Source organism: Macrotis lagotis, chromosome 7 (genome assembly GCF_037893015.1).
Source record: "Macrotis lagotis isolate mMagLag1 chromosome 7, bilby.v1.9.chrom.fasta, whole genome shotgun sequence".
Lineage (NCBI taxonomy): Eukaryota > Metazoa > Chordata > Mammalia > Peramelemorphia > Peramelidae > Macrotis > Macrotis lagotis.
The window spans coordinates 33,840,919-33,866,647 of NC_133664.1; the positions used below are offsets into that span (position 1 = coordinate 33,840,919).

The following is a 25,729-nucleotide window of genomic DNA, read 5'->3' on the forward strand; positions in this document are numbered from 1 at the left end:
GTGGAAATATGTTTTACATGATTGTAGAAAAATAACCTATATAAAATTGTTCATCTTGGGGGGAAGGGAGCAAATTTGAAATTCAAAATTTTCAAAAAAATGAATTAAAAAATTGTCTTTACATGTGATTGGGGGAAATAAAATAATATTAAAGAGAGTCATTTGAAAGGAATGAGAATATGTATAACTTGGAATCTGTATAGTTTGAGATAATGCTTGGAATTCAGTTTAAAATGTCTTATAGACAATTAGTAATGTAGGGTTGAATTTTAGGGGAGAAATTGGGGCTTTTATATGTACACATATATGGTCTAATATATTTATTTACATATATATTTACACACACATATATGTGTGTGTTTACATGTAGATAGATAGATAGATAGATAGATAGATTAGGGAGTCATGTGCATAGAGATGTTAATAACTAATATAGTGAGAAAAGCTTAGGGGATCTACAACAGAACCTTGAAGAATGCCTACAATTAAGTAATCCCGATATTTAGGATAATGTACCCGGGGCACACTGTAATCCCCATATCACCCAGAACCTTAACTTGGTCCTCCAACTCTATTTGATCCCAGTGGGAGAATTCTCAGTAATTGTTCTGTACCATGTTACAACATTACATCATGGACCATTCAGAAGATATCCTGTATGTGTGGTATTATTTGACTTTCATCACCCCAAAACTGTGCCTGCCTATCACACTGTCAGCTTCTAACATCATCCCAATCTACCCCTTTATCTGTCATCCACAATCTGACTCCAACTTCCACTTGAGTAATTCTATGAGTTGATCTTTCCTTTTTTTGGGGGGTGGTTGCAAGGCAAATGGGGTTAAGTGGCTTGCCCAAGGCCACACAGCTAGGTAATTATTATGTGTCTGAGACCAGATTTGAACCCAGGTACTCCTGACTCCAAGGCCGATGCTTTATCCACTACGCCACCTAGCTGCCCCATGCTCTATCTTTCTTAACCTCAGTTTTTTTCATCTATAAAAGAGGTCAGGTTAGATGGGTTCAAATCTTTTTTACCTCTCAATATGTAACCCTTTGAATCATTAATGATGAATTCTGGCTTAATTCTATATTTAAGTTAACACTATTCTATCCCTCTGGCTTTGATTGTTTGCCATTCCTTGCTTCATTAGTTGTGTGCAAAGTGTCCTAATAAGTCTATGGGTTTGAAGAAGGAAGGAAAAGCTTGTGGAACAGGGTTCTGCAATACCAAACTGTACTTTATAGCACTAGAGAGAACTGAGGACCAATATTCCTAGGCTACTTTCAAGACAAGTTAAGTATAGATTTGCCTTGATGAAGACTATGAGAGAAAGTATTTTGCTTAAAAAATAGCTTCCATTGGATTTTTTGTTGATTTTTCTTTTGTAATGTCTTCCATTGGGAAAATAATCTACAGATTGAGTGATATAATAAAATAGGATTTAAAACTCAACCAGACCCCCTTCCCCAAATAAACAATTTATATCCTTATTGAATTATATAGCTTGTCACATTATCTCTTTGTGGGAAATTGTTGAAATGATCTAATCATAGCTTCACAAGTTTAAGTTGGGCTTCAATTTCTTGACATAATTTGAGCATGGACCCAGAAGTCATGAGAGAACCATTAAAATAAACTCCTTTGATTTGTCAATCACCATTAATTGGTACTTGGAAGGTCCAAATGATAAAACCATAGAATCTCAGAATTTGAAAGTCAGAAGGGGATCACACAATTTATCTTATCCAATCCATATTACATTCTTTCTAAATTAATGAATTCTTTTTTTAAAAAAATTAATGATTGAGATACCCTAAACATCTACAATGTATGATCAGGTTATCAAGTCTAAGTACAGAGAAATGAGTTTTTCTTAATTTTAAAGCACCTTCTTCTCCAAACTTTAATTTTTAATTTGAAGGCAAAGCCTTGTTTCAAAGTTCAAAATATTAACAGAGACATATCAGAGAAACATTTGGAAACTAGGACTAGTAGAATTTGAACATCACAACTCAGTTGAGCTCATTATTGCATTGGCATAAAAAGTCAGTAATATCCATCCATTGACTATCTATGTCACTAAGTGAGCTACGTGAGATATCTAATTTTAGAGTAACCATACAAGATATTCACATAGACTATGTGCCAGACGTGTGGTAGAATATTCTGAGTTTGTATCAATCTGATCGGCAACAGTCAATAAAACTGTAACTCATCTCTTATATAGTGATGTCACCTTGGTCTTCTTTTGTAATAAAGATCAAGAACCAACCAACCAACTATAGTGATTAATGTGAGCTAACATACTTTAGGAATCTCTAATTTCATCAGTGTGTGTATATTCAGTACGAAGATATATCCCAAACTCCCTCCTTCTGTAGCTCAGTCCAAGGAACTTTGAGTTGATACAATTCAAAAATTCATTACTTTAAACTATAATAATAACAATGCTGCTACTAATAATATTAACACTTTAAAGTTTTCATATGTGCTTTATATATAAAATGTTATTCGGTCTTCTCAAAACCTTCAATGTTATTATTCCCTTTTTATAGTGGGGGAAAATGAGAGAGGGTACTTGACTTTTCTAAGGCCACATAATTAGTAAAAATTCAATGTAGGATTCAAACTAAGGTCTTCTGGACTCCAATGTCAGCATTCTATCATTGTATGGATAGTATATCCAGTATTAGTAAACTCAACCAGGTTGGTAATATGCTCTACTGTACTTGTCAAAACTCCCTTCTCAGTCCAAAGACATCAAAATCAATCTAGTTCTGGTGGGATCCATCAGAGTTTCTGTCTACTGACACAGTCTTCAAGAACCAAAGGTCATCTCTACACCCCAACGAGCCATCAGAAGAAAAAAAGGATGTTGTCATAGACATGGGGGAGAAGTTATGACCCACAATATAAGTACATATACAGTTGAAGAGATGAATTTACTATTCCAGTGTTGAAAATAAAGGCTAGGGTTATCTTAATTCAAATGGTTGTCAGGCCTGGTGATTATCTATCAATATAACCCACATAATAAATGCTTCATAAATATCTGTAGGTTTCTGGAACTTATTTCCACTAGAGAGAACAATGGATTTTGCTTCATGGTTAGGATGACTACAAATATATTTTCACTCATTTTAAATGCTAAATGAGATGATATTTGTAAAGTCCTTGAAACAGTATCTAACACAGTAGGAATGAAATGAATTCTTATTCTCCTCCATTCTGACAATTATCAGTGATTAGTTATTGAGGAAATATAACATCCATATTAAGGATGACAAAAATAAACACATAGAAATAGAGTAGAAATGCACCACCAAGGTGTATGGGATTGAGAGTAAGCTTCAAAGTCAGAAAGATGTGAATCAATGCCCTGATATATCATGAACAAGTGACTTAACCTCTCCATGTACCAAATCTTTAGGAATATAAATAGCCAGTCTATACTAGAAGTTTCCTGACTTGTGGTTCCCTACACCAGTGAGGATACAAATCCATAATAAAAGTCAATTCTTGCCAAAATGTGAATTCTGAGGTGGGTGGAGGTTTACAATGTATAAACAGTTAGGTATACATATAAAATCAGGGCAGCTAGGTGGTAGAGTAGATAGAATGCTGGGTCTAGAGTCAGGAAGACTCAACTTCCTGAGTTCAAATCCAGCTTGAGACATTAACTAGCTATGGGATCTTGGGTAAGTCATTTAACCCTGTTTGCCTCAGTTTCCTCATCTGTGAAGTGAGTGGGAGAAGGAAATGACAAGCACTCTAGTTTCTCAGCCAAGAAAACTCCAAATGCGTCACGAAGTTAGACATGATTGAATTTGACTGTACAAAATCAAAATATATGAAATCATTTGGGGAGGAAAAAAGTACCAACTTTCAATATATATATATATATATATATATATATATATATATATATATATAAACACCCAGTCGAACCATATCCAGGCAAATATAATTACTCCTAGCAACAATTGATGCTACTCTGGTTGCTCAACACTAGCATCATTTAGTTTTGAGCATTTAACAAAAAATCCTTAGTTTTCACATAATCTGCTACATAAGCTGTTTGACTTTAAAGAGAAAAAGATAATTCTTTTTTGGAAAAGTCATCACAGACTTTAAACTGGATATTCTATTTTTTTTTCAGTGTAAAATATGTGTATTCCCCATCTTTAACCAACTACAGGCTCACACAGCAAGCCTTTCAAACCATTCTTTTGTTGCTTTGGGGAGAGGAGGAGAATTGATGGTAATTGAATGAAAATTTAAAATTGAAATTTAATGGGAAAATGACATAGAAAAACTAAATTATCCCAGACTCTCAGCTGCCCCATTATGAAATTAAGCAGGGAATGTCATAATTATTTAATTTGTGCCCATATCTCAGCTGAACAAAGTTTTAAAAACTATAATCAGATGCAGGTGCTTTTAGAGACAAGGAAAGTTGTAATGCCAGCCTCTTTATGTTACAGAATTGGGACTCAGTTGCCTCTATAAAATAGGAAGATAGACTATAGCAGGAATTCTTAACCTGGAATCTGGGTACCTTACAAATCCATTATAACTATATTTCAACATTATTGGTTGGTTTCCTTTGTAATTCTATGTATTTTATTTTATGAATATATTATGTTAAGGATTCATAGACTTCCCAGACTACTAAGGGATCCATGACATAGAGAGGGTTCAAAATTTCGAGCCTAGAAGATTTTGAAAGTTCCTCTTAGAGAATTTGTATGTAGTTGGAGCTTAAGAAATGTGCATTTGAACTTGAATTCAATTCTTTTCTTTACAGTTCTGTATCCCTGAGGCTCACAATGGGGGGAATATGGGGGGGTATGTGGGGGAATAAATAAAAATTACTAAGGAAAATGACAATGAATTCAACTTAATTAAGGCAGGACCTCTGGTGGTTAGGTGAGAAAGAGATACAAAGATGAAGAGCATTTGGTGGATTCTTGTATAAAGCCATGGGATGTTGGAAGTGGAAGGAGTCATGCAATCTGACCTCCCCATTTTATAGAAGGAGAAAACAAAAATTAAGAGAGGTGAAGAGACTTTCCAAAAATACTCTAGTTAGGAACAGAATTGGGACTAGAAGCCACTATGAGGGCTCCTTAGCAAAAGACACATTTGCATTCCCATCTGGTTCAGGTAAATAGTGACCAGGGGAGATGGGGAGTTGGGAAGATAGCTTTATCTTTTTTATTTAAAGTAGAAAGAAATTAATTAACAAACATTTATCAAGGATCTACTATATGCCAAAAGTAATGTGCTAGGCTACTGGGTTTATAAATACAAAGAATAAAATAATTCCTTTGTATATTCTAATGGAACTTGCATTCTAATGGGATAAGGAAAAAGAATTAAAAAAAGGAATAAGCATTTATACAGTACCTCCTATGTGCCAGATACTATGCTAAACATTTTATAAACCTTATCTTACTTGATCCTTGCCACCCTGGGAGATAGAGTCTCTTATTATCCCCATTTTACAGATGAAGAAACTGAGGCAAACTGAAGCACAGGTCACTGGTAATTATCTGAGATTATAATTAAACTCAGATTGGTTACTGCTCCAAAGATCTACCCACTGTTCTAACTAGCTTCCTGGATATATAAACATATTCAAAATAAATAATCTATTTCAAAATATTTGTTAAAAGGGAAATCATGGCAGAATGCATCTTTGTGGAAAGAGAGGGATGTTAGAAACAGAAGAGAATCTTTTCCCACATAACACAATTTGACCTGAAAGGGATAATTTACTTTTTCTTTGGGAGCCTGACAGGCTAGACGAGTTAGACAAATTAACATGGGTTTATGGTCCTGGGGCCTGAAAGAAATTAGGTCATGCCTGAAAGAAAACAGGTGACCACAAGTCAGTATTTGAATATGTATTAAAAGTAATGAGCATAGGCCTGGTGTTTTTATTCCTGAAGCCATATCACTGTGACTTTAGTGTCAAGAAAGTGGTTGAAATTTTATGTGATGATAATGTAAAGAAAAAACAACTTTGAAGGATCCCAGAACCCTGATCAATGCAGTAACTAAATGAGCTGCCAAAAGTCAACTGAAGAAACTAGCTTTTCCAGAAAATCTTAAAAATATCCTGAAACAGGGACACAAATAGAGCAATTGTGTTTACAAAATTACCCTGTTTGAAATAGGTAGCTAGGCGGCACAGTGAATACAGTCAGGAACTACTTAAATCAGGAAGACTCATTCAAAACTGACCTCAGACACTTACCAGTTATGGACCTTAGCCTTGGTTTGCCTCAATTTCCTTTATTGTAAAATGATGATAGTAACAGCACCTACCTCCCAGAAATGTTGAGAGAATCAAATGAGAAAATGTTTGTAATTCATTTAAAGTAGTTTCAGGCATACAGTAGGGGCTTAATAAATGCTTGGTTCCTTTCCAGGACTTTTGTAAGGATCAGATAAAATAGTCGATATCAAATGTTTTATATACCCTAAAGCTGTTTAAAAATGTTCAGTATTATTCATGTAAAGTTGAAAAATGAATTGTGCATCACAAAAGTCCAGAGTTCCATATAAAATCCTCATTTTTTTCCTTTGTATATTGGAATGTTTATGTTGATAATGATGGTGAAGATTATAATAAAAAAGAGCATGATTTTGGGTGATGTTTAGAAATAATGCTTCAGGCGCCAAAGTCTTTAGCTTCTTTCAAAGCACATTGCTCACACTACTTCCTATACAACTGTTGACTAATACACTTTATCTTGACATATTTTGTATTGATTTCCTTGTTTACAACAAGAATCACAGACCTCATAGTGGAATGGAGACCAGGAACCCTTTCACTTAGTCATTTTTTTCAAAGGACAACACTTTTTCTATAGCCAGTATTTGTTAAATGTTAGTTGAATTGATTGGAAAGATGTTTTGAACTATTACAGCCATACATTGAAAAGCATGTACTATCTCCATCTTTTTTATTTTTTTAGGTTTTTTGCATTGCAATGCAGTTAAGTGACTTGCCCAAGGTCATACAGCTAGGTAATTATTAAATATCTGAGTCTGGATTTGATCTCAAGTCCTCCTGACTCTTGGGCTGGTTCTCTATCCACTGTGCAACCCAGCTGCCCCTTATTTCCATCTTTTTAACCAGTTGAATTGAGAGAGAGAGAGAGAGAGAGAGAGAGAGAGGAGGGGATAGGGAGGGGGGAGGGGGAGGGGCAGGGAGAGGGAGAGGGAGAGGGAGAGGGAGAGAGAGAGAGAGAGAGAGAGAGAGAGAGAGAGAGAGAGAGAGAGAGAGAGAGAGAGAGAGAGAGAGAGATATCCTGATTCCATAGTTGTTCTCACTGTTTTTGGTTTTGTTTATGTAGGTTATGGTTGAAGATATTTACTATTTTAGAAATTTAAAGACTTTAAATTATTATGAGAAGAGTATTAACTTCACAGATTCTCTCAAAGTGTCTAGGGGTCCCCCAGGAGCTACTGCATTACTCATTGAGAACTGTTGCAGTGAATGGAAAGACAGTCTTAGAATCAAAAATCTTTATTCAAGTCCTCCCTCTGATATATTCTATTTGTATGATCCTGGAAAAATCATCACTTAAGCCCTAAGATTTGTGTATTTGTACTGATGGAAAGATTTCTTACTGTGATAAAACCAGAGCTATGGACTTCATATATTCTCCTCTTTTCAGCACAGTATTTCTATTGCCTCTATAATCTTACTGTTTTCTCAGAGTTATCCAAGTCCAGATGAGGATGACTGGTGATGACTTCTGGTGCAGCAGATGACCTTGGCATCTTTGAGGTCTGACCAGGTTCTAAGCACTCCACAGTATGTGCTTCAGCCTCCTTCAGAGCAGTTAGAACAAGTTGTTTTCATCTGCCCATTTTGCCAAAGGAAGTCTTACCATGCTTGACATCCTTCCCCCAACTCACCAATGGGTTTAAAGCCCGTTGGTTACCTTCAAACCGGTTTATCTATTTGTCAAGATAGGTATAGCCACTGCTGCACAGGATACAGCTTCTTGGAGTCACAGATGAGAGTTGGGTGAAGGTAGATGAGAAACCTGAAAAGGGCTTAGCAAACCCTTGTACCAGGGCTGCTTCCTGAACACCCCATAGACTCCAGACTGTAACCTTAATGTTGCTTCCATCTTTTCTAAGATACAATCATTGCTTTTCTGAGTGCCAACACAAGGTCTCTAAATAAATTTTGCCCCCCCCCCAAATACTTGGAATGAGATGAGGAAGAATTTCCTTAATTAAGAAGTTTGCTCATATTTTGTCATCTCTGCAGATGTTTTTCTCTTTATAATCTTGAGATTACTTTTTGGGGATAGGAGGTTGGAAAAGGAACATAAGTAATCTATTTTTTGGAAACTTTATTTTTTTAAAATTTATTTAAGGCAATGGGTTTAAGCGACTTGCCCAAGGTCACACAGCCAAGCAATCTGAGGCTGGAGTTCAGGTCCTCCTGACTCCAGGGCCAGTGCTTTAGCCACTGTCCATCTGTCGAAGAATCTATTTTTCAACTGAGAAATAAAAATATCAGCATTTTTATTTTCTAATAGTGTTTTTTAAAGAGATGTATTTTTAAATTTTATTTTCCACTAGAAGCTTATTTGGAGAGGATGGTGTTTTAGAAAAAGCCCCAGTCTTCCAGTGATGAGATCTGGCTCTATAACTTAATAGCTCTGTGACCTTGGATCAGTCATTTTACCCTTCATACTTTTGTTTCTTATCTATATGTCTTTAAAGTGGGTATGAGCATCTTAGGCTACATGTTTTGCGGTGTTGTGAGAAAAGGTTTTGTAAATCAGAAAATATCACTTAGAGAGAACTTGTTTTTATTTTTATTGCCTAATCTTTAAAATGAACATAATGATATATGAGCCAAAGTCCTCCTGATAATTATGTAAGTGAAATGACTTACTAGCTGTGTGACCTAGAGCAACTTAATCTCTATCTGCCTCAGTTTCCTGGGGAGAATAATAGCTCCTGCCTCAGTGTTGTTGCCCATTAAATGAGGTATTCATAAAGCCCTTAGGGCAGTACCCTTCACATAGTTGATGCTTAATCAAGGTCTTTTTTCTTCCCTTCTTTCCACCCTCCCTCTAATACCCCACACATGATTCAATCAATCCACACTTTTAGGATGGGTAAAACATGTTTCTAGAGGCTTATATTGCTGCAGTGCCAGATAACCTTTAAAAAATATTCATTGTACAGATGTGAAACCTTGGCCATGAAAGTTTTAGGGACCCCAGTGGGAAACACACAAGTTTCTGATAACTCCACTAATTCTCAAAGCTTAAAACTGAATGAGGCTTTCATTGCTTTGTATCTTTAATCTTTTATTTTCCAAAGGAAAACAATGAGTAACCCTTTGCTTCAGCTGCTTTGCAGAACTCTTTTGTTACTTCTCTGTCACTGACTGAAATCTTAAGAAAGGTAGATAAGATGCTTGTTGCCTAGATGAGAAATAGCTTCTAGAACTGCCTCAGGGCCTGCCAAATTGGTGCCACAAATGATCATTTAAGCATTTCTGCAGAGACAATATTAATTACCAACAACTGTCTTGACTAGAAAGAATTTTCTTTATTCTTTGGTAAGATAATGGAAAATGTTCCACAAATTTCTTTCAGGAGAAATGATTTATACCAAAGTGAAAATTCGGAATAAAATAAGTTGGTGGACCTTTCCCCATTCCTCTGTAATCTGCTGAGAGGTCTAGGATTACCTCAATTTAAAATTAAAAAATGAAACAGAACAACAGAAGACATGGCAAACATAGTCCCTTACCAACTTCCCAAGACAGAAGGCTGTTCTCTTCCCTCTCCATTTTTCCAATGACGTACCAGATGCATGCCATCCAGTGTGCAAGCAAGGCAAACATGGACATCAAGAGAGTCAGGACAATTGTGCTGTGTTGGGAGTAACGGTCCAACTTCTGAAGTAGTCGTAGGAGACGCAACAATCTCACTGTCTTTAGCAGGTGAACAAGGGACACCTAGAGAGATGATGACAAGTCCAACAGGTTAATTTCATTCTAGGGTTCTCTTAAGCCTACTATAAAAGACAAAGACATTTGGGCCAATCGTTTGGTTAATTATGTAGTAAAATGAATGCTAATCTATAGGTACTTTGTAAAAGCTTCCAGAATATATAATTTGTAGGAATATCTATACAAACACTCATATAGGTAAGTGAAAATTCTGAAATTTTATCATGAAGAGTCCTTGTTTGGGAAGTCTTTCTACCAAAGCAGATCACAACTTCTCTACAATTTAGCAGATTAATTTTATAGAGTAATCTGATGAACAGAGAGGTCCCACAGTTAATGTATCAGAGATGAGATTTGAACTCTTGTCTTCTTGATTACAAATTTAGTATTCTGCTCTGCCACATTGTCCATTTTTTGCTTTGAGTTTCAGTATCTCTTTATTTGCCTTTATGTCTCTAGTTCAGTATTCCTATCTCTTCTTTTCAGTTAATCTTGAAAAATTTCTTCAACCAATTTGGATATGTCATGAACTTAAGGCCCTTTTTCTTTCTGTTTGCTTTCCTCTGGACACTCTTCAGTTTATCAACATTCTTCTAAAACTAAAGACCTGAAGTGAACACTAAAAGTGGTTTCTAACAAGGTCAGAAGATCATAACATCTCAGTCTCCTAGTTTCCAGAAGCTACATCCTCTCATACTATAGTCCAATTCTGCATTAGGATTTTTGACTTCTACATCACATTGTTGTGTCATATGAACCTTGCAGTCTTCTAAGACCCCTGGATTCCTTTCAGATCTACTGAACTTATCCCTACTTCTCATATTATTCAGGATGTCTCAAAAGTCTTAGTGTAGTTTTTAATTTCTAATAGCCTAAATCCAGTCTAAGATTTTTAGATTTTTTTTGCTCAAATGTAAGACTTTATGTACTCATATTAATATATTTCTACACAGATAGATGGGTCCATTGAAGTACTAGATAAGATTACATATGGATATTTGATATTGTAATTGTGAAGCTTTGGGACTTAAGGGTCAAAATATTAAAGGACCCAAAATGTTTCAAGGGGTAAAGTGATATCATGATGTGTTTTTATGTATGTATGTCTCTACGTCTATGTATGTCTCTCTCTCTCTCTCTCTCTCTCTCTCTCTCTCTCTCTCACTTTCTATCTATGAAAACATGCTACCTTTGTAAAAATATTTAGAATCACACCCTGACCAAATTCAAATTCAAGGATCATCACAACCTAGCTGAAAAGTGGTTGTCCAGTCTCTGTTCAAAGACTTCCAGAGAAAGGGAACTTGCTAATTACTGATGGATGTACTCTATTCTACTCTGAGATTTCTGAAAACATGATGACAAGAGGGGAGACTAAGAAAGGCTTGAAGCTCCAGTGATAAAATATGAGTAGCAGTGATTCCTAAATTGTAGGAATCATGGGTATTGAAAGGCATTTTCAGATATTAAGAAATGAACATTTTCTTAGAATTGTAGGACTGAAATTTGAAAAGAACCTTAGAGATAAATTGTCTAACCACCACATTTTACAAAGAAGGAAACTGAGGTTCAGTGAATGTAGCATCTTGCCCTAAGTCATGTAAATTGTAAATTAGCATAATTTATCCCTGACTTCAAAATAAGTGAGCTATTATGATAAGGTATATACATATATATCTATGTAGATATATATGTATACATTCAAATGGGTTTTTGGGGTTTTTTTTGCAAGGCAATGGGGTTAAGTGTCTTGCCCAAGGCCACCCAGCTAGGCAATTATTGAGTGTCTGAGGCCGGATTTGAACTCAGGTCCTCCTGACTCCAGGGCCGGTGCTCTATCCACTGTGCCACTTAGCCATCTCTCAAATGGTTCTTGAAAAAAATTATTGAAAGGGTCTCAAATAGAAAAACTTTCAAATGCATCAGCCTGTTCTAGGAAGGCTCTTTAGATTCACAAAGGATAGTTAAGATAGTCCTGAGCCTAGCCCAGTAAAAGTAGGAGGCAACATTGTACCATCGAAGAACCAAATGGAACTTGTTCATCAGACTGATAGTCATGTGCTATTGTTTAAGAAAAAGTTCAGCAATCTCCCGTGTTACCGCTCAGTGTCTGGAATGTAGTATCCATGTTGCCTTTTGCCATTATGGGCTCTCGGGCTTTCTGAGGATTACAGTAGTACAATGAAAGGAGCCATATACCCACCAGAAGTTCAGGGTTCAAGAAAAGAACTTCAAGTGTGACAAAGCAGAGATAAAGATCATTAATTCATTTAGATTTATATTATTATGATATTTATTATAATATATTAGGATATAATAATATAGCATAATATTATTAATGTCATATTTATAGTCTCGGGTGCCTGTGTATTCAGTGGTCAAGTGAACTACACATGGTCCCAAGACTTGGCTATGTCAGAGAGGGCACATGAACTCAGATTTCTTGAGTTCTCTAGTTACACGGTGCCGCAACACCTCTCATGATAACAACACCAACAACAACAATGGTGACGGTAGTGATGATAGCGACAGGAACTGTCATTTATATATTACTTTGAAATTTCCAAATTGAATGACACGCAATATCTCATTTTAGCCTCAGTCATCCAATGACATCAAGGATTCAGGTTGTATTATCTCCATTTTACAACTAAGGCAACTGACGTTTAAGAGAAATAAAGGGATTGTTCATTCTTTGTATTTGATTCTCCGTGGTCTACTCATAATGCCAGGGAAAGGGTTATTGCTTAATAAATATTTGTTGATTGATGGATTGTTTTGTCCGGTGTCATATCACTAGGTAAATGTGGGTAGGAGATGTTGAGACTGGGCTTTTCTGACTCCAGTTCAAAAGTCTATTAAATTGAATTAGACATTTATTTTATGTCTCTTAATATTTTCAAAGACACATTATTTCCCCCTTCATGAATCATACACGCCCTTAGAATGTCTAGAATTTCTGGGTAGAGCTTTGTCTTAAGTCATTACTTTCTTTATTCTGGCCCACTTAGCTCGTCAAATTCCATATTCAAAAGCACTATAAAAAGATTAACAATTTTATGTTCTATTGATTGATATCATCCACTGGATTTCTCCCAGCATCTTTCCCAGTTGAGTGAGAAACCTCTTTAGAATATATTGATAATCTTTATTCCCCAACTACAGAAAGTTCTGTTGAATGAGTAATTTATAAATGTGTAAACTGAAGATCACTGCTTAGTATTCTGGTTTGAACTTCTGAGCTTATTCCAAATTGAACAATAACCACTCTGATCATTTTATTTAATAAGGGGAAAATGCCAATGAGGACTTGAAAGAGTCATTTCCTGGGGGGTGGGAGGTCATGGGGGAACTGTTAACTGATTGTAAAAAAAACTACAAAGACAGCAACAAATTGTATCAATGGTCAGAAAACCCATTCATGCTTCTCCAGACTCCTTAGCGGTGGTATTAGTTATATTAGCACATTTAGATACCACTTGTAGGGCTGCAAAGCATTTTACAAATATTATCTCATTCTGGTCTCATAGCAATCTTGATAACTAGGTGCTATAATCTCCATTTTCCAGATGAGGAAACTAAGATATACAGTAATTAAGTGACTTGTCCAGGGTCACACAACTAATAAATGTCTGAAGTCACATTTGAACTTAGGTCTTTCTGATTCCAAGTCCAGAACACTATCCATGGTGCTACGTATCTGCTGATAGTGGGAAGACTACATTTTGGAACACTGGTATTTATACAGTTTATACAGGCTGAGGAGAATACTAGATTTGGAATCCAGAAGTTCAGAGTTTAAATCCTACCTCAAATACTCATTAGCTACATATTCTGGGAAAATCACTTAGTTTCAACTTCTGTTTTCCTATCTATAAAAGAAGCTAATGATAGCCCTTTTCCCCACTGTCATTGTGAGGATTAAATGAGATTTTACAAAGAAATTATTATTTCTACAGCATCTCCTGAGGGCCAGGAACTGGCTAAATGCTTTACAAATATTATTTCTTTTTACTCTGGGAGGTAGGTACTATTTTTCTTCATGGTATCATTGTGAAAATGGAGGTAAACAGAGATTAAGTGACTTGCCTAGGATCACATAACAAGTAAATGCCTTAGACAAGATTTCAACTCAAATTTCTCTGACCTCAATCTCAGAGCTCCATCCATGACATGAATGCTGAGTTATTGAAGTGACCACTGTGCATCTTGGGGGAAAGAATGAAATAGATCTTTCTCCTCTAAGTAAAGAGGTAAGGATGTATGGGGACAAAAGTCACTTTCATCATTGTCTTTGCTTAATATTTTACTTTGTTAAAGGAGAGGGAGAGTTTAGTTCTCTTTTCAAAAATTTATTTATTTGGTTTTGGCAAGGCAATGGGGTTAAGTGACTTGCCCAAGGACACAGAGCTAGGTAATTATGATTAAGTGTCTGAGGTAACATTTAAACTCAGGTCCTGACTGGAGGGCTGGTTCCACCTAGCTACCCGCTAAGGGTTCAGTTCTAATGTAGAAGATATGAGATTTTTGGAGATTATTATCATGTGAAAACAAAATAATCAGTAAAATTTATTTTGTGTTATGCAATTATAATGATTACGGTTGACTTTAGAACAATGAAAAAATGCCTTTTCATTGTAGGGCTAGAGGGCTATAGATGCTGAAAACTATGTATGTTGTCAGACCCTCCCCTTTTTTATTGTTTTTTATATTTGATATGATAGTGATAGAGGAGAAGAGATATATTTGGCAATAAAAAAATTAAAAAATAAAATGTATCAATAATGTTTAAAAGAAAAAAGGGAAATGGAATTTTAAAAGATAAAAAATAAAAGTCTTTATTAACACAAATTTGGTGATTAGCATACTTAATTTCTTTTGAGGAGAGAACAAGAATGAAGTACAGAGAGTAAAGAAATGCTTGGGAAGGATTAAGGAGCAATATCTTACAACTGCCAGGTCATTCCCATTTTCATCATGTAGTTTAAACTTCCACCCCTCTTGCCCTTTCTGAAAAAAATCCTATGAAATGTTCAGTTGACTAGTTTGAATTTGTCTCCTTTCTCTTTCTTCCTCTATCTTCCCTCAGACAGAAAGGGTTACAAAGTCATTTAATGAACAACAAGATGCCAGAGATAAGATGGAAAGTTACCAAAGTAGGTTCAGTGGATAACCACAGTACAAGAAAGGGAAGAGATGCATTTCTACCAACAAGGACCTCTGATGGGAGTTAGATTTTATCACTATGTACCTTGCTTCCTGGGAAGAAGTTCAATCTTTTGGAAACATGAAGCACATTCCTTTAGACTTCTGGCAGAGTGATCATTGTAGACGTAAAGTGCCCCAGTGACCTTAAAAAGTTCTCCTGGTAGCATTTCACTTGGCAGTTAGAGCTTTTCTTGAGTTCCTTCCAATTCCCTTTTCCAGATTTCCCTTTTACAAGTTCAGTGTTCCAACCAACTGCCATCAATTTGTTCCCCAAAATTGACATTCCATCTCCTACCTCTGAGGCTTTAAATAGGCACTTCTGCATGCCCCCCCACTCTTCAACTTAGAAGTCTTTTAAAATCCTTATCTTTCTTCACAGCTTACCTGAGGTACCATTTCCATTGAGAAATCTTTTTGATTTCTTCCAATCATTAGTGTCCTCTCCCACCTCACATTATCTATTTTATTCATTGTATGTATCAACCAATCAATAAACAACAATTATTATGTACCAATTAGGTGTCAGTCACCTAATGTATCATCTATTTTATTTATCATGTAATGTATTTATCACCTAATGTATTATCTATTTTATTCACTGTATGTATCAACCAATCAATAAACAAGCAATTATTATGTACCTATTAGGTGTCAGTCACATGATAGGCATTGGTGAAAAACAATTCAAAACAAAATAGCTTCTTCCCTCAAAGAGCATATCTTCTAACTATAATAAAAGATGTCCATATTCTTGATTCCATCTTAAAACTTCCATTTAAGTTTGACTTATTTAGGTAAAAAGATTTTGAAGAATTGTGATATTCTCTTTCCTTTATCCCAGTAGCACTGTAAACTTTTTGAGGGCATGAACCATTTCATGCTTATCTTTGTATTATCAGAGCTTTTCCGAGTCCTAATCTTACCTATTCAAAGGTTTCCATTTTTGTAAGGAAGCACCTTAATCATTTGCAATGATACAAGTGGGATTCCCCACTTTTTCCTGTTGGAGGATTCCTTTTCAGCATCAAAATTTTAGTGTTTTCTCATGTGAGAGTACTTATTCAATAAGGAAACATATATCAGAAAGTGATTATGTTTCTAGGAATGTTTTTAATATGTAAGTATATACATATACATATATATTAAATATTATATTAAATCACTTAATCATAAAGCTGTGACATTGGTTAACCATGTGACCAGTGGACTTTGTGCTTCAGAGCTTAATTTTCTTGTTTGTAAAATGGGATTAATGGTATGTTCACTTGCTTGTTGTGAGGAGTTGTTGCAAGGGGAGATCACTGCAAACCACAAAATTTTAGATCGCTGTGAGTTTTTCTTATTCCTGTTGTTACCTATTTGAAAAGTCCCTTTGTCATCCTGAACATTTGGTTATAACCAAATTAAGATTTCTCCTTGGGATCAGGGTTTGTTTCTTCTTTTGGATTTGTTTCTCTACCTTGTTTGGTAAATACAAAAACTTTTTAAAATGCTTCTTCATTGGGTGGCTAGGTGGTGCAGTGGATAGAGTACTGGCCTTGGAGTCAGGAGTACCTGAGTTCAAATCTGACACTTAATAATTACCTAGCCGTGTGGCCTTGGGCAAACCACTTAACCCCATTGCCTCATAAAATCTAAAAAAAATGCTTCTTCATTGACTTATAGATCAAAATGACAAAGTTTGGTGTATGAATTGATTCATGGATTCCTTGCAATGACTCAGGATAGCCACCCACAAGTTATTCACACAATGACAATGACGAACATAATACATTAAATTCTGTGACTTGGATATATGAATTAGAGCTGTAAGGGGCCTTGAAGATCATCTCAAATGATTATGAATAAGATGAAATAAACAGGATGACATGATTTGACTAGTTCAATATCACATGGGTTAAAGGAAGAACTGGGATCCAAACACAATCCACTAACTTCAAATTTAGCACTTCCCACTATAATAAATGTCACCTTCTCTTCCCCACTCAGAGATGGAAAAAAAGCTTTCAGAAGGGTTGGGAGCACAGCATCTATTCTGTATTTGACACTTGGTTATTTTCATTCATGAAGGTACAAGTCTCTTCATACCCACTATACCTTAGACATGAAATATGAAAATGAAGAGCCACAGGCAAGCACAAGCAGTTCACTTACCACAGTGACATTAAAAGCATAGAGAAGGTCAAAGGGCAATGCAGCAATCAGGTCAATGATGAACCAAGTTGTGACATAGTGGATGCAAATGGATCTTGCTTCAAATATCACTTGTCCAGATTTGCTGACGTAGGTTGTTCGGAAATTTAAAATAATATCTGGGTTGTGAAGAAAGGAAAGAAAAACACAGAACAGAACTGAAGAGACATGGGACAACTCAGTCCTAGCTCTAGAAGGGATCTTAGAGATCATCTGATAAGACCTCATTAAACCCAGAAGCAGAGAAGAAAGCTACATGCTCAAAGCCCTACGGTAAATCAGTGGCAAAGCTGGGACTATAACTTAGGCTTTCAACTTCTCCCAATAAATGTTCCTGCTCCCATTTTACTTTCCCTTGTATGTCCTTTTTCTAATATATTATGCTCATCCATTAATGAAAATAAACCTTAAATGTCTAGATCTGCATAATGCATTGTCCATGGTCCTGAAGTTTCCTTCACTGATAACATGATATGTTATGCAAAGAACACTTTGGTTACCAAATTATTTTCATGCCAATTTCAAGGTGAATCCGAATCTTCTTTTCTTGGGTGAAATGAAGTGTTTTAATAGCATAGGGATAGACATTTCTGAGATTTGTTACTTTGGTTTCTAGGTGGGTTAGAAACAAATTACAAAGCATGACTTTCTCCTTACTCTTTTGACAATCAATAAAAATGTATTAAATATTTATTGTGTACAGGCACTGTGTTAAACACTGCAGGTGGAAAGAAAAATTATAGTTTGTGTCCTCCAGGAATTGATAATATATGGGGAGACACATCATGCATCTAACTATGTATATAAAGAAGCAACAAATAGGCTAAATTATAGGAAATAATCAATGAAGCAAAGGCAGTGGAATTAAGGGGAATCGTATAAGTCTTCCGAAAGCAGGTAGAATTAAGGTAGAATTTTATCTGGGACTTGAAGAATGTCTGGAAAGACAAGAGGAAGAGATGAAAAGGGAGAGAATTCCTACCATTAGGTACAGTAAAAAGTTCATTGACACTAAATCACAGAATATACTGGAAAAATGGAGGAGGTCAGATTATGGAATTTTTTTGTTTTGTTTTTGTTTTAGTTTTTGCAAGGCAAGAGGGTTAAGTGACTTGCCCATGGTCACACAGCTAGGTCATTGTTAAATGTCTGAGGTCTGACTTGAACTCAGGTCCTCCCGCCTCCAGGGCTGATGCTCTATTTACTGTGCCACCTAGCTGCCCCCAAATTATAGTGTTTTGAAAATCAATATAAAGATTTTGTTTTGTTTTGTTTTTAGGTTTTTGCAAGGCAAATGGGATGAAGTAGCTTGCCCAAGGCCACACAACTAGGTAATTATTAAGTGTCTGAGACCGGATTTGAACCCAGGTACTCCTGACTCCAGGCCAGTGCTTTATCCACTGTGCCACCTAGCTGCCCCACAATTAGAAGACTTTATATTTGATCCTGCTTTGGTATTTGTCTAGCACAGATTATCATCTAGCCCAACTGTGAACAAGTTACTTTTGCTCCCTAGATTTCAGTCTCCTCATTTGTAAATGAAAGGGTTGGAATAGATGGTCTTTGAGGTCACTTCCTGCTCCAAATTAATGATCTTATAGGCCTTATCAATTACAGCAATATTAGGAATCAAGGACTTCTTGGAATGGTGCCACTGACTTCTCACCTTGAGTCTTATTTAATTTTGTTCTTTCTGAAATAGAATGTGATCATATAATTGAGAGGACAGTTTCATATGACAGATTTCTTACTTGAGCTTACATTAGGAAGTATTTTGTCCAAACCAGAGACATTGAGAAACAGGGGAGAGGAGCAACTAATACTTACCATCTTACAGGATTCCTGAAATAATGGGAAATAAATTTGAAGAATTTGAAAATAAGAATAAGATCTTTATATTGCACTAAATTCATATAGAGTTTATAGAGGAGAGAATTCTGAATGGGAGTTAGAGGATCTGAGACCCAGCAATAAATAAATAGCTTTGGTATTTATGATCCTTGTATCCTTGGTCAAGTTATGTTACCTTTCTGGCCTCAGTTTTCTTATCTGTAAGAGTTTGTTTTCAGCAAGGAGGTGCAGTGAATAGTGCACTGGCCTTGGGGGCAGGAGGACAAGAGTTCAACTTTGGCCTTAGACACTTAACCCTAATTAGCTGTATGACCTTGGGCCAGTCACTTAACCTGATTGCCTCACATCCAGGGTCATCGCCAGTTATCTTGATTCATATTTGGTCCCTGAATCCAGATGACTCTGGAGGAGAAATTGAGGCTGGTGACCTAGCACAGCATCCCCTCTCTCAAATCTAATTCATGAGCTCATCATGGCATCACCTCCCTGATATCATTGTCTTCTTTGAGAATGAAAGACAAACATTATATTGTCTCAGATGATTTCTAACATACAATCTAACTCCAATTGTATCAAATTTTGGTTCAATTTCAGGACAATTTTGACAACTATTGAAGAAAAATAGATCTCGCCAAAGGACAAAAAGTTAAGAATTTGCTATTCTGTTCATCTTTCTTTAACATTCAATCTGACACATGAGTATATAGTGCAGCCTCAGAATAACAAAAGAAATAGAAAAATTATTAAATTAAAAAATCTTTTTATTTTCATGATATCAGCATATTTATTTTTCTCTTTGATCTTCATAGTGTCTTTGTGAAGTCAATCACAGATCAGATTTTTTTTTGCAAGGCAAATGGGGTTAAGTGGCTTGCCCAAGGCCACACAGCTAGGTCATTATTAACTGTCTGAGGCCACATTTGAACTCAGGTACTCCTGACTCCAGCACTGGTGCTCTATCCCCTGCACCACCTAGCCACCCAGATCATAGAATTTTAAAGGAGGAAATAGCCTTAGAGGTAATCTAACACTCCAATTTTATTGATGAGGAAAACTGAGAAAGGGGAAATGAGCTGCCTACACAATCTAATTAGGATCCTAAAGTAAGTTTTCATAACTCCTAGTCCAAAACTTCACCCACAATAATAGAGCAGGCATCATTATCACCATACTGGAAAAGTCATTATTGCTTTGTTGGACAAAGAAATCGATGGAATAAGGACTAAGCCTGTGATTTCATTGGTATAGGAAACTCTTGGGTGAAGGAAGATCCTTTAGTTGGTTACTACCTTCTTTGCAGTTTATGTTCTTATAGAACTTAGTTCCTACAGAGTCTTAGAAACAGAGGTCAAATGACTTGCTCAGGGCCACACAGTCAGTATGAGCAACACTTGAACTCATTTCTTCCTGACGAGCTCAATTCTCTATCCCCTCCAAATTGAGGATTTATTTCATGATAGAGGAAGGACTAGACTCAAGTTTACTGTCTTCTTGTCTTGCAGTGCTTCCATTTGCATTGAGTATTTTCTGTGACTTGGGAAAGATACACCCAGATCTGTTAAGCAAAATCCATGCCAAAACCCATCAATTATGGGTATTATAGAGATTTTTTTAAAATTAAAAATGAAAATTTTAATTAGCAAGCTATTTCCCCTAAAATACAATTTATCGAATCCCACACTGAGATGCTAAAAACTTCAAGAAAAACAATTTCTGGGTGATTTTTCCTTCTACTATGTAGAGACATAGAGATGGCAAAATACAGCTATCAGAGAGAAGTAGGGAGGAGGGAGAAAGATTATCCAACTTTGTGGATAATCTGGAGTTTGTTTCATCTTTTGAATTGTGTCCCATTGCTTTAAACATAGTGAAGTGATATAGGACCCACAGGCAGGAAGACCCAGATTCAAATCTTCTCTCAGACATATATATATATATATATATATATATATATATATATATATATATATATATATATATCTGTAGCTATATAACTCTGGAAAAGTCACTTAACCTTACTTGCTTAGGTAAAAGAAATGGCATACCATTCCAGTAATTTTACCAAGAAAACCCCCAAAGGGATCACAAAGAGTCAGGCACAACTTAAAACAATTAAATGACAAAGTGGAAAGCAAGATATGCTATAATTTCCTATGGCAAAAAACCCTCTAAAAAACAAACCAACCTCAATTTAATGATCATTTATTGTTGTGTGAAACAGAAGTCTTACCAAGGCATCTATATCTTAATTTTCGAAAGACATCATCTCTTTATAAATAATCTATGTATATCAAATCACCATATTTTTCACAAAACAGAGTGAGGGAAATCTTCAATTTCCTAATTAAAATATATTGTTTTGAATAAATCCAAGTTTGGGAATTGGAAGAATCCTATCCTCTCTCTGTTCAGATATGAAATGGAAGGATCAGTCACCTTTTGTTTTTTTTCAGTGACCTAATTGCATTCTAAACATGGTAATGGATACATTTGGACATGAATTTTTTCATACCTGCTGAGCTTAGTGGAATAGTTAAAACTGTTCTCAAGACAATTTATTTGTGCCTAGTATTTAGGGGAGATCTATGAAGAGGTTCTGTAAAGCATTACTCTAAGCTTGAGGATACACATTTCAAAGAATTCCTGTGATCAAAGAAATGAAAAAAACCCCACAAACTTTTTTCTTAGCATTAGAATCTCCGAATCTAAAAAATGAAGCATGGTCTTGAATTTTCTGGAGTAGTGGATAGAATCCCAGACCAGGAGTCAGGAAGACTCCTTTTTCTGAGTTCAAACCTGTCCTTAGATATTTACTAGTTGTGTGACCCTGGACAAGTCATTTAATCTTGTTTACTTCAGTTTCCCCATTTGGAAATAAGCTGGAGAAGAAAATGGCAAACAAGTATTATTGCCAAGAAGACCCCAAATAGGGTCATATAGATTCAGATACAACTGAAAACCACCAAGCAGCAACAACCAAGGAGCTTTTAAAATCTCCTATCATTATAATTAACAAACATTATCGTTATAGTTCTACTGAGCAAAAGGATAAAGTAAGGCGCTTAATAGGGTGATTATTTTTTCAAGAGTATTCATCAATACCCGGTGTCACTGAAAATGTTCTGTGTAAAATCCAAATAAAGGAAGACTGTTCTATAGATGGTGGGATTCTCAGATGTTCTTCGTTTTGCTAATTTGCATTCAGCTCTAACATACTTCAAATATTTCTCAAAGAAACAAGCAGCAGTGTGAGAGATTGGCTTAACTATTCATACACAAGAAACCAAGTGGATGAAAAATCTCCATTAGGCAGGGGATGATATGTATCTGAATAGGCAACTGATTGAAGTAATCTCTGAATTTTTAGATTCCAGATAAATGCTGTGGAAGGATAATGATTTGGATCTAGAATTGAAAAGAAAAAGTACAGACTGTATTGCATTTGGAAACTTGCCCAACAATGTCAATTACCCAAACTACTTACCACCCAAAAGAATCATCTCATTGATACTTATTTCTTGGTGAAGACAAGCAGTTAAAAACCAAAGACTAGCTCTACTATCAGAACTCAAATTGTAAATGTTTCACTGTGATGAAAATAGCTGTGGTGATTATAAGGAGGATACTGCAAGTGACCAAATGCAGCTTGTGTGAAAAAAGAAGCAAAATACAGTAATTATAAAAATAAGAATAATAATTGAGTTAGGTAGGTCCTATGCCAGAATAAAAAAAGTTACCAGGGCATACTTCTCATGTTAATTTAGCATCTTTTACCACAGAATAAGAAAGAAAGTCTCTAATAGAATGGGTTGATCCTTTATTGAAGATTGATGAGAAATCATGTAGCAAAATTAAAACAATTACTTCTTTTAGCATTTTTTGATAGGATCTATGATTTTTTTTTTTTGCTTTAACTTAGGACTCTCCCAGTAAGGGGATTCTCTCTACTAATATAAATTAAATTGGTAGCTGTTTTGCAATGGTTATCTCATTTGATATCTTATGATATCAAATAAGACAGCTATACATTCCTTACCACAAGGCCTAGCATCTAGTAAACACTTATAAAGGATTACTTCATTTCTCTAAGCCCCTCTTACAGTCTTGTAAACTTGTCAGAGAACACTAAGGTGTTAGATGACTTACTTATGATAAAATAGTGTGTGATGAGCCAAATGTGAACCTGTGTCTTTTTGAATCTTTGACTAGTCTTCTACTTTAACACACACTGGTTTACCCAGAGAAGAGCAGGTTCAGAAGAGATATGATCCTGCCATTAAATATTTAAAAGATTAGAATCTTTCTGCCTGACCTGGGGGCGGGGGCAGAACTAGGAGAAATGAATGGAAATTTGAGTGGAGTGGCTTAAGACAAGGAAAACCTTTCAACAACCAAAACTATTCAAAGTAGAATGGGATGCCTCCAAAAGTAGTGGTTTCTGTCTTAAAGTAAAAGAAAACATGGATGACCCTCTATTGAATATCTTTTCTAGAGAAAACTTTTACTCATGAATGTTTTGAATTAGATGTCTCTGGGGTCCCTTTCAATTCTAAGAATCTTTGTTTGGGAAAATCAAAACTCTAATGAGAGTTAATGATTGATTCTCTGCATAGATCCTATGGATCCTGCTATTGTTCCCTTTCTCCTTCCCTCACTTGCCCTCTGACTTTCCTTCATTTTTTCTTTTCTCACCTCTTTCTTCATTTTCTGAAACATGGTTCTTGGATCAGGTATTCTGGAGGACAAGATTACTTGGTGTCTAAAATTCTTTAATTACAGTGCATTGAAATATGAATCTATCTTTATTTGATGATTCTCAAGGCATTTCTGACATCTTGTTTTGCCCCAGGGGAACCTCATTGTGCCATAGATGTGTAAGAATCTCAGATAACTGAAAGCTTATCATGTATGTACTTTAAAGTTACATTATTAATAGCTCTGAAAATGATAGTAAATTTCACTTTTTTCATGTGCTAAATAGCTATTAAAATAGCATTAAAAGGAGGAAAGTAAAATAAATTATTCCACCTTGATATTCTTGAAAACCCCATAATTAGAAAGTCAAAGAACATTAAATTTGACATTCCATGAATTTGTAGAAGTATTTTTTATGCTAGCTTTCATGCCAGATAGGGAAGATTTTTTAAAGTCCTATTGCCTTACTCACCTAATATAATAATATAATGAGAAACAAAGAGCAAGAAGATGTCTATTAGATAACAATGATTAATATTCTTTTTGTTATTTTTTTAATAAGACATGAAACAAATAATAGGAAGAGTCAGGGTGATATATAAACTAAATCAGAGGTCTGAGAATATGCTAATCATATACTAGTGTATACTCATGTATATATTCATACACGTGTTCATATATGCATCTAATGGTTTCTATTTAGCACGAGAATTTTCCTGGTTTGAAACTACCTCAGGTTAGACAGTTGAAGAGAAAGAAATTAATCAAAAGGTCTTAAAAGAGCCCTGCAATCCTCAATCTTTTTTTTTTAGGTTTTTGCAAGGCAATGGGGTTAAATGGCTTGCCCAAGGCCACACAGCTAGGTAATTATTAAGTGCCTGAGGCCGGATTTGAACTCAGGTCATTCTGACTGCAGGGTTGGTGCTCTATCCACTGAGCCACCTAGCTGCCCCCCAAACCCTCAATCTTGATGAAGTGTGCTGAACTTGAAACATGATTGAGGTGCCATAGGGAACTCCCAATGAGAAAATTCCCTATATTGATGTAGATCTGTATTTGCCTCTGACTTAGATTCTTAGTGAATTGTTATTTTGACAGTTACTGAGAAAAGTAGTGAAGTCCATGTTTGTAATTATTGATCATAAATATGAGTGGAATGATATTTTCAATATCATTGAGTGCTGGAGAGAACATGGAATTTCTGATGATTCCAAAGTAGGAGAGATATTAAGGACATTTGAAAATCAAGTGGTTTGATGGGGAAGAGAAAGGGGTTATGAAAGAAATGGGCTGATATAAGGTAGTCTGATATTCAACAAATGATGATGATGATGATGATGATAATGTTGATGATGATTGTCCTTCATTCTCGAAGGAGATCACAATATCAGAGCGATGATGCCATGACAAGCATGGGAATTGATTTGAGTGAGGGGATTTTGTGCTAAGTCACCAGCCTCACTTTCTCCTTCTGAGGCATCTGGACCCAATGGCCAGATACGCATCAGAATAACTAGACTGGATGTGAGGCAATCAGGTTTAAGTGACTTGACAAGGTCACATGGATAGCAAGTGGGAATAATCTGAGGTTGGGTTTGAACTCAGGTACTCCTGACTCCAGAGCTGGTGCTCTATCCACTGTGCCACTTAAATGCCCTTTTTATTCAATAGCATTTATTATGGAAATGTGTATAAATGTGTATACAGAGCTCTAGGGATAGAGAATTTAAAAAATCCACAATCCCTGACCTCAAGGAGTTTATATTAAATGTAGC

The 25,729-nt window shown here is 35.7% G+C and overlaps 1 protein-coding gene across 1 annotated transcript in view; it reads right to left on the reverse strand.

Moving 5' to 3' along the window:
• The window catches only part of KCNH8 (potassium voltage-gated channel subfamily H member 8), a 421,014-nt gene that overhangs the window by 135,687 nt on the left and 259,598 nt on the right, over positions 1 to 25,729 (reverse strand). The window contains exons 6-7 of the mRNA XM_074195058.1: positions 17,370 to 17,527; positions 9,806 to 10,013 (exon numbers count right to left, since the gene is read on the reverse strand). Of these exons, the coding sequence (XP_074051159.1) occupies positions 9,806 to 10,013; positions 17,370 to 17,527 (366 nt within the window). The remainder of the gene's footprint in view (positions 1 to 9,805; positions 10,014 to 17,369; positions 17,528 to 25,729) is intronic.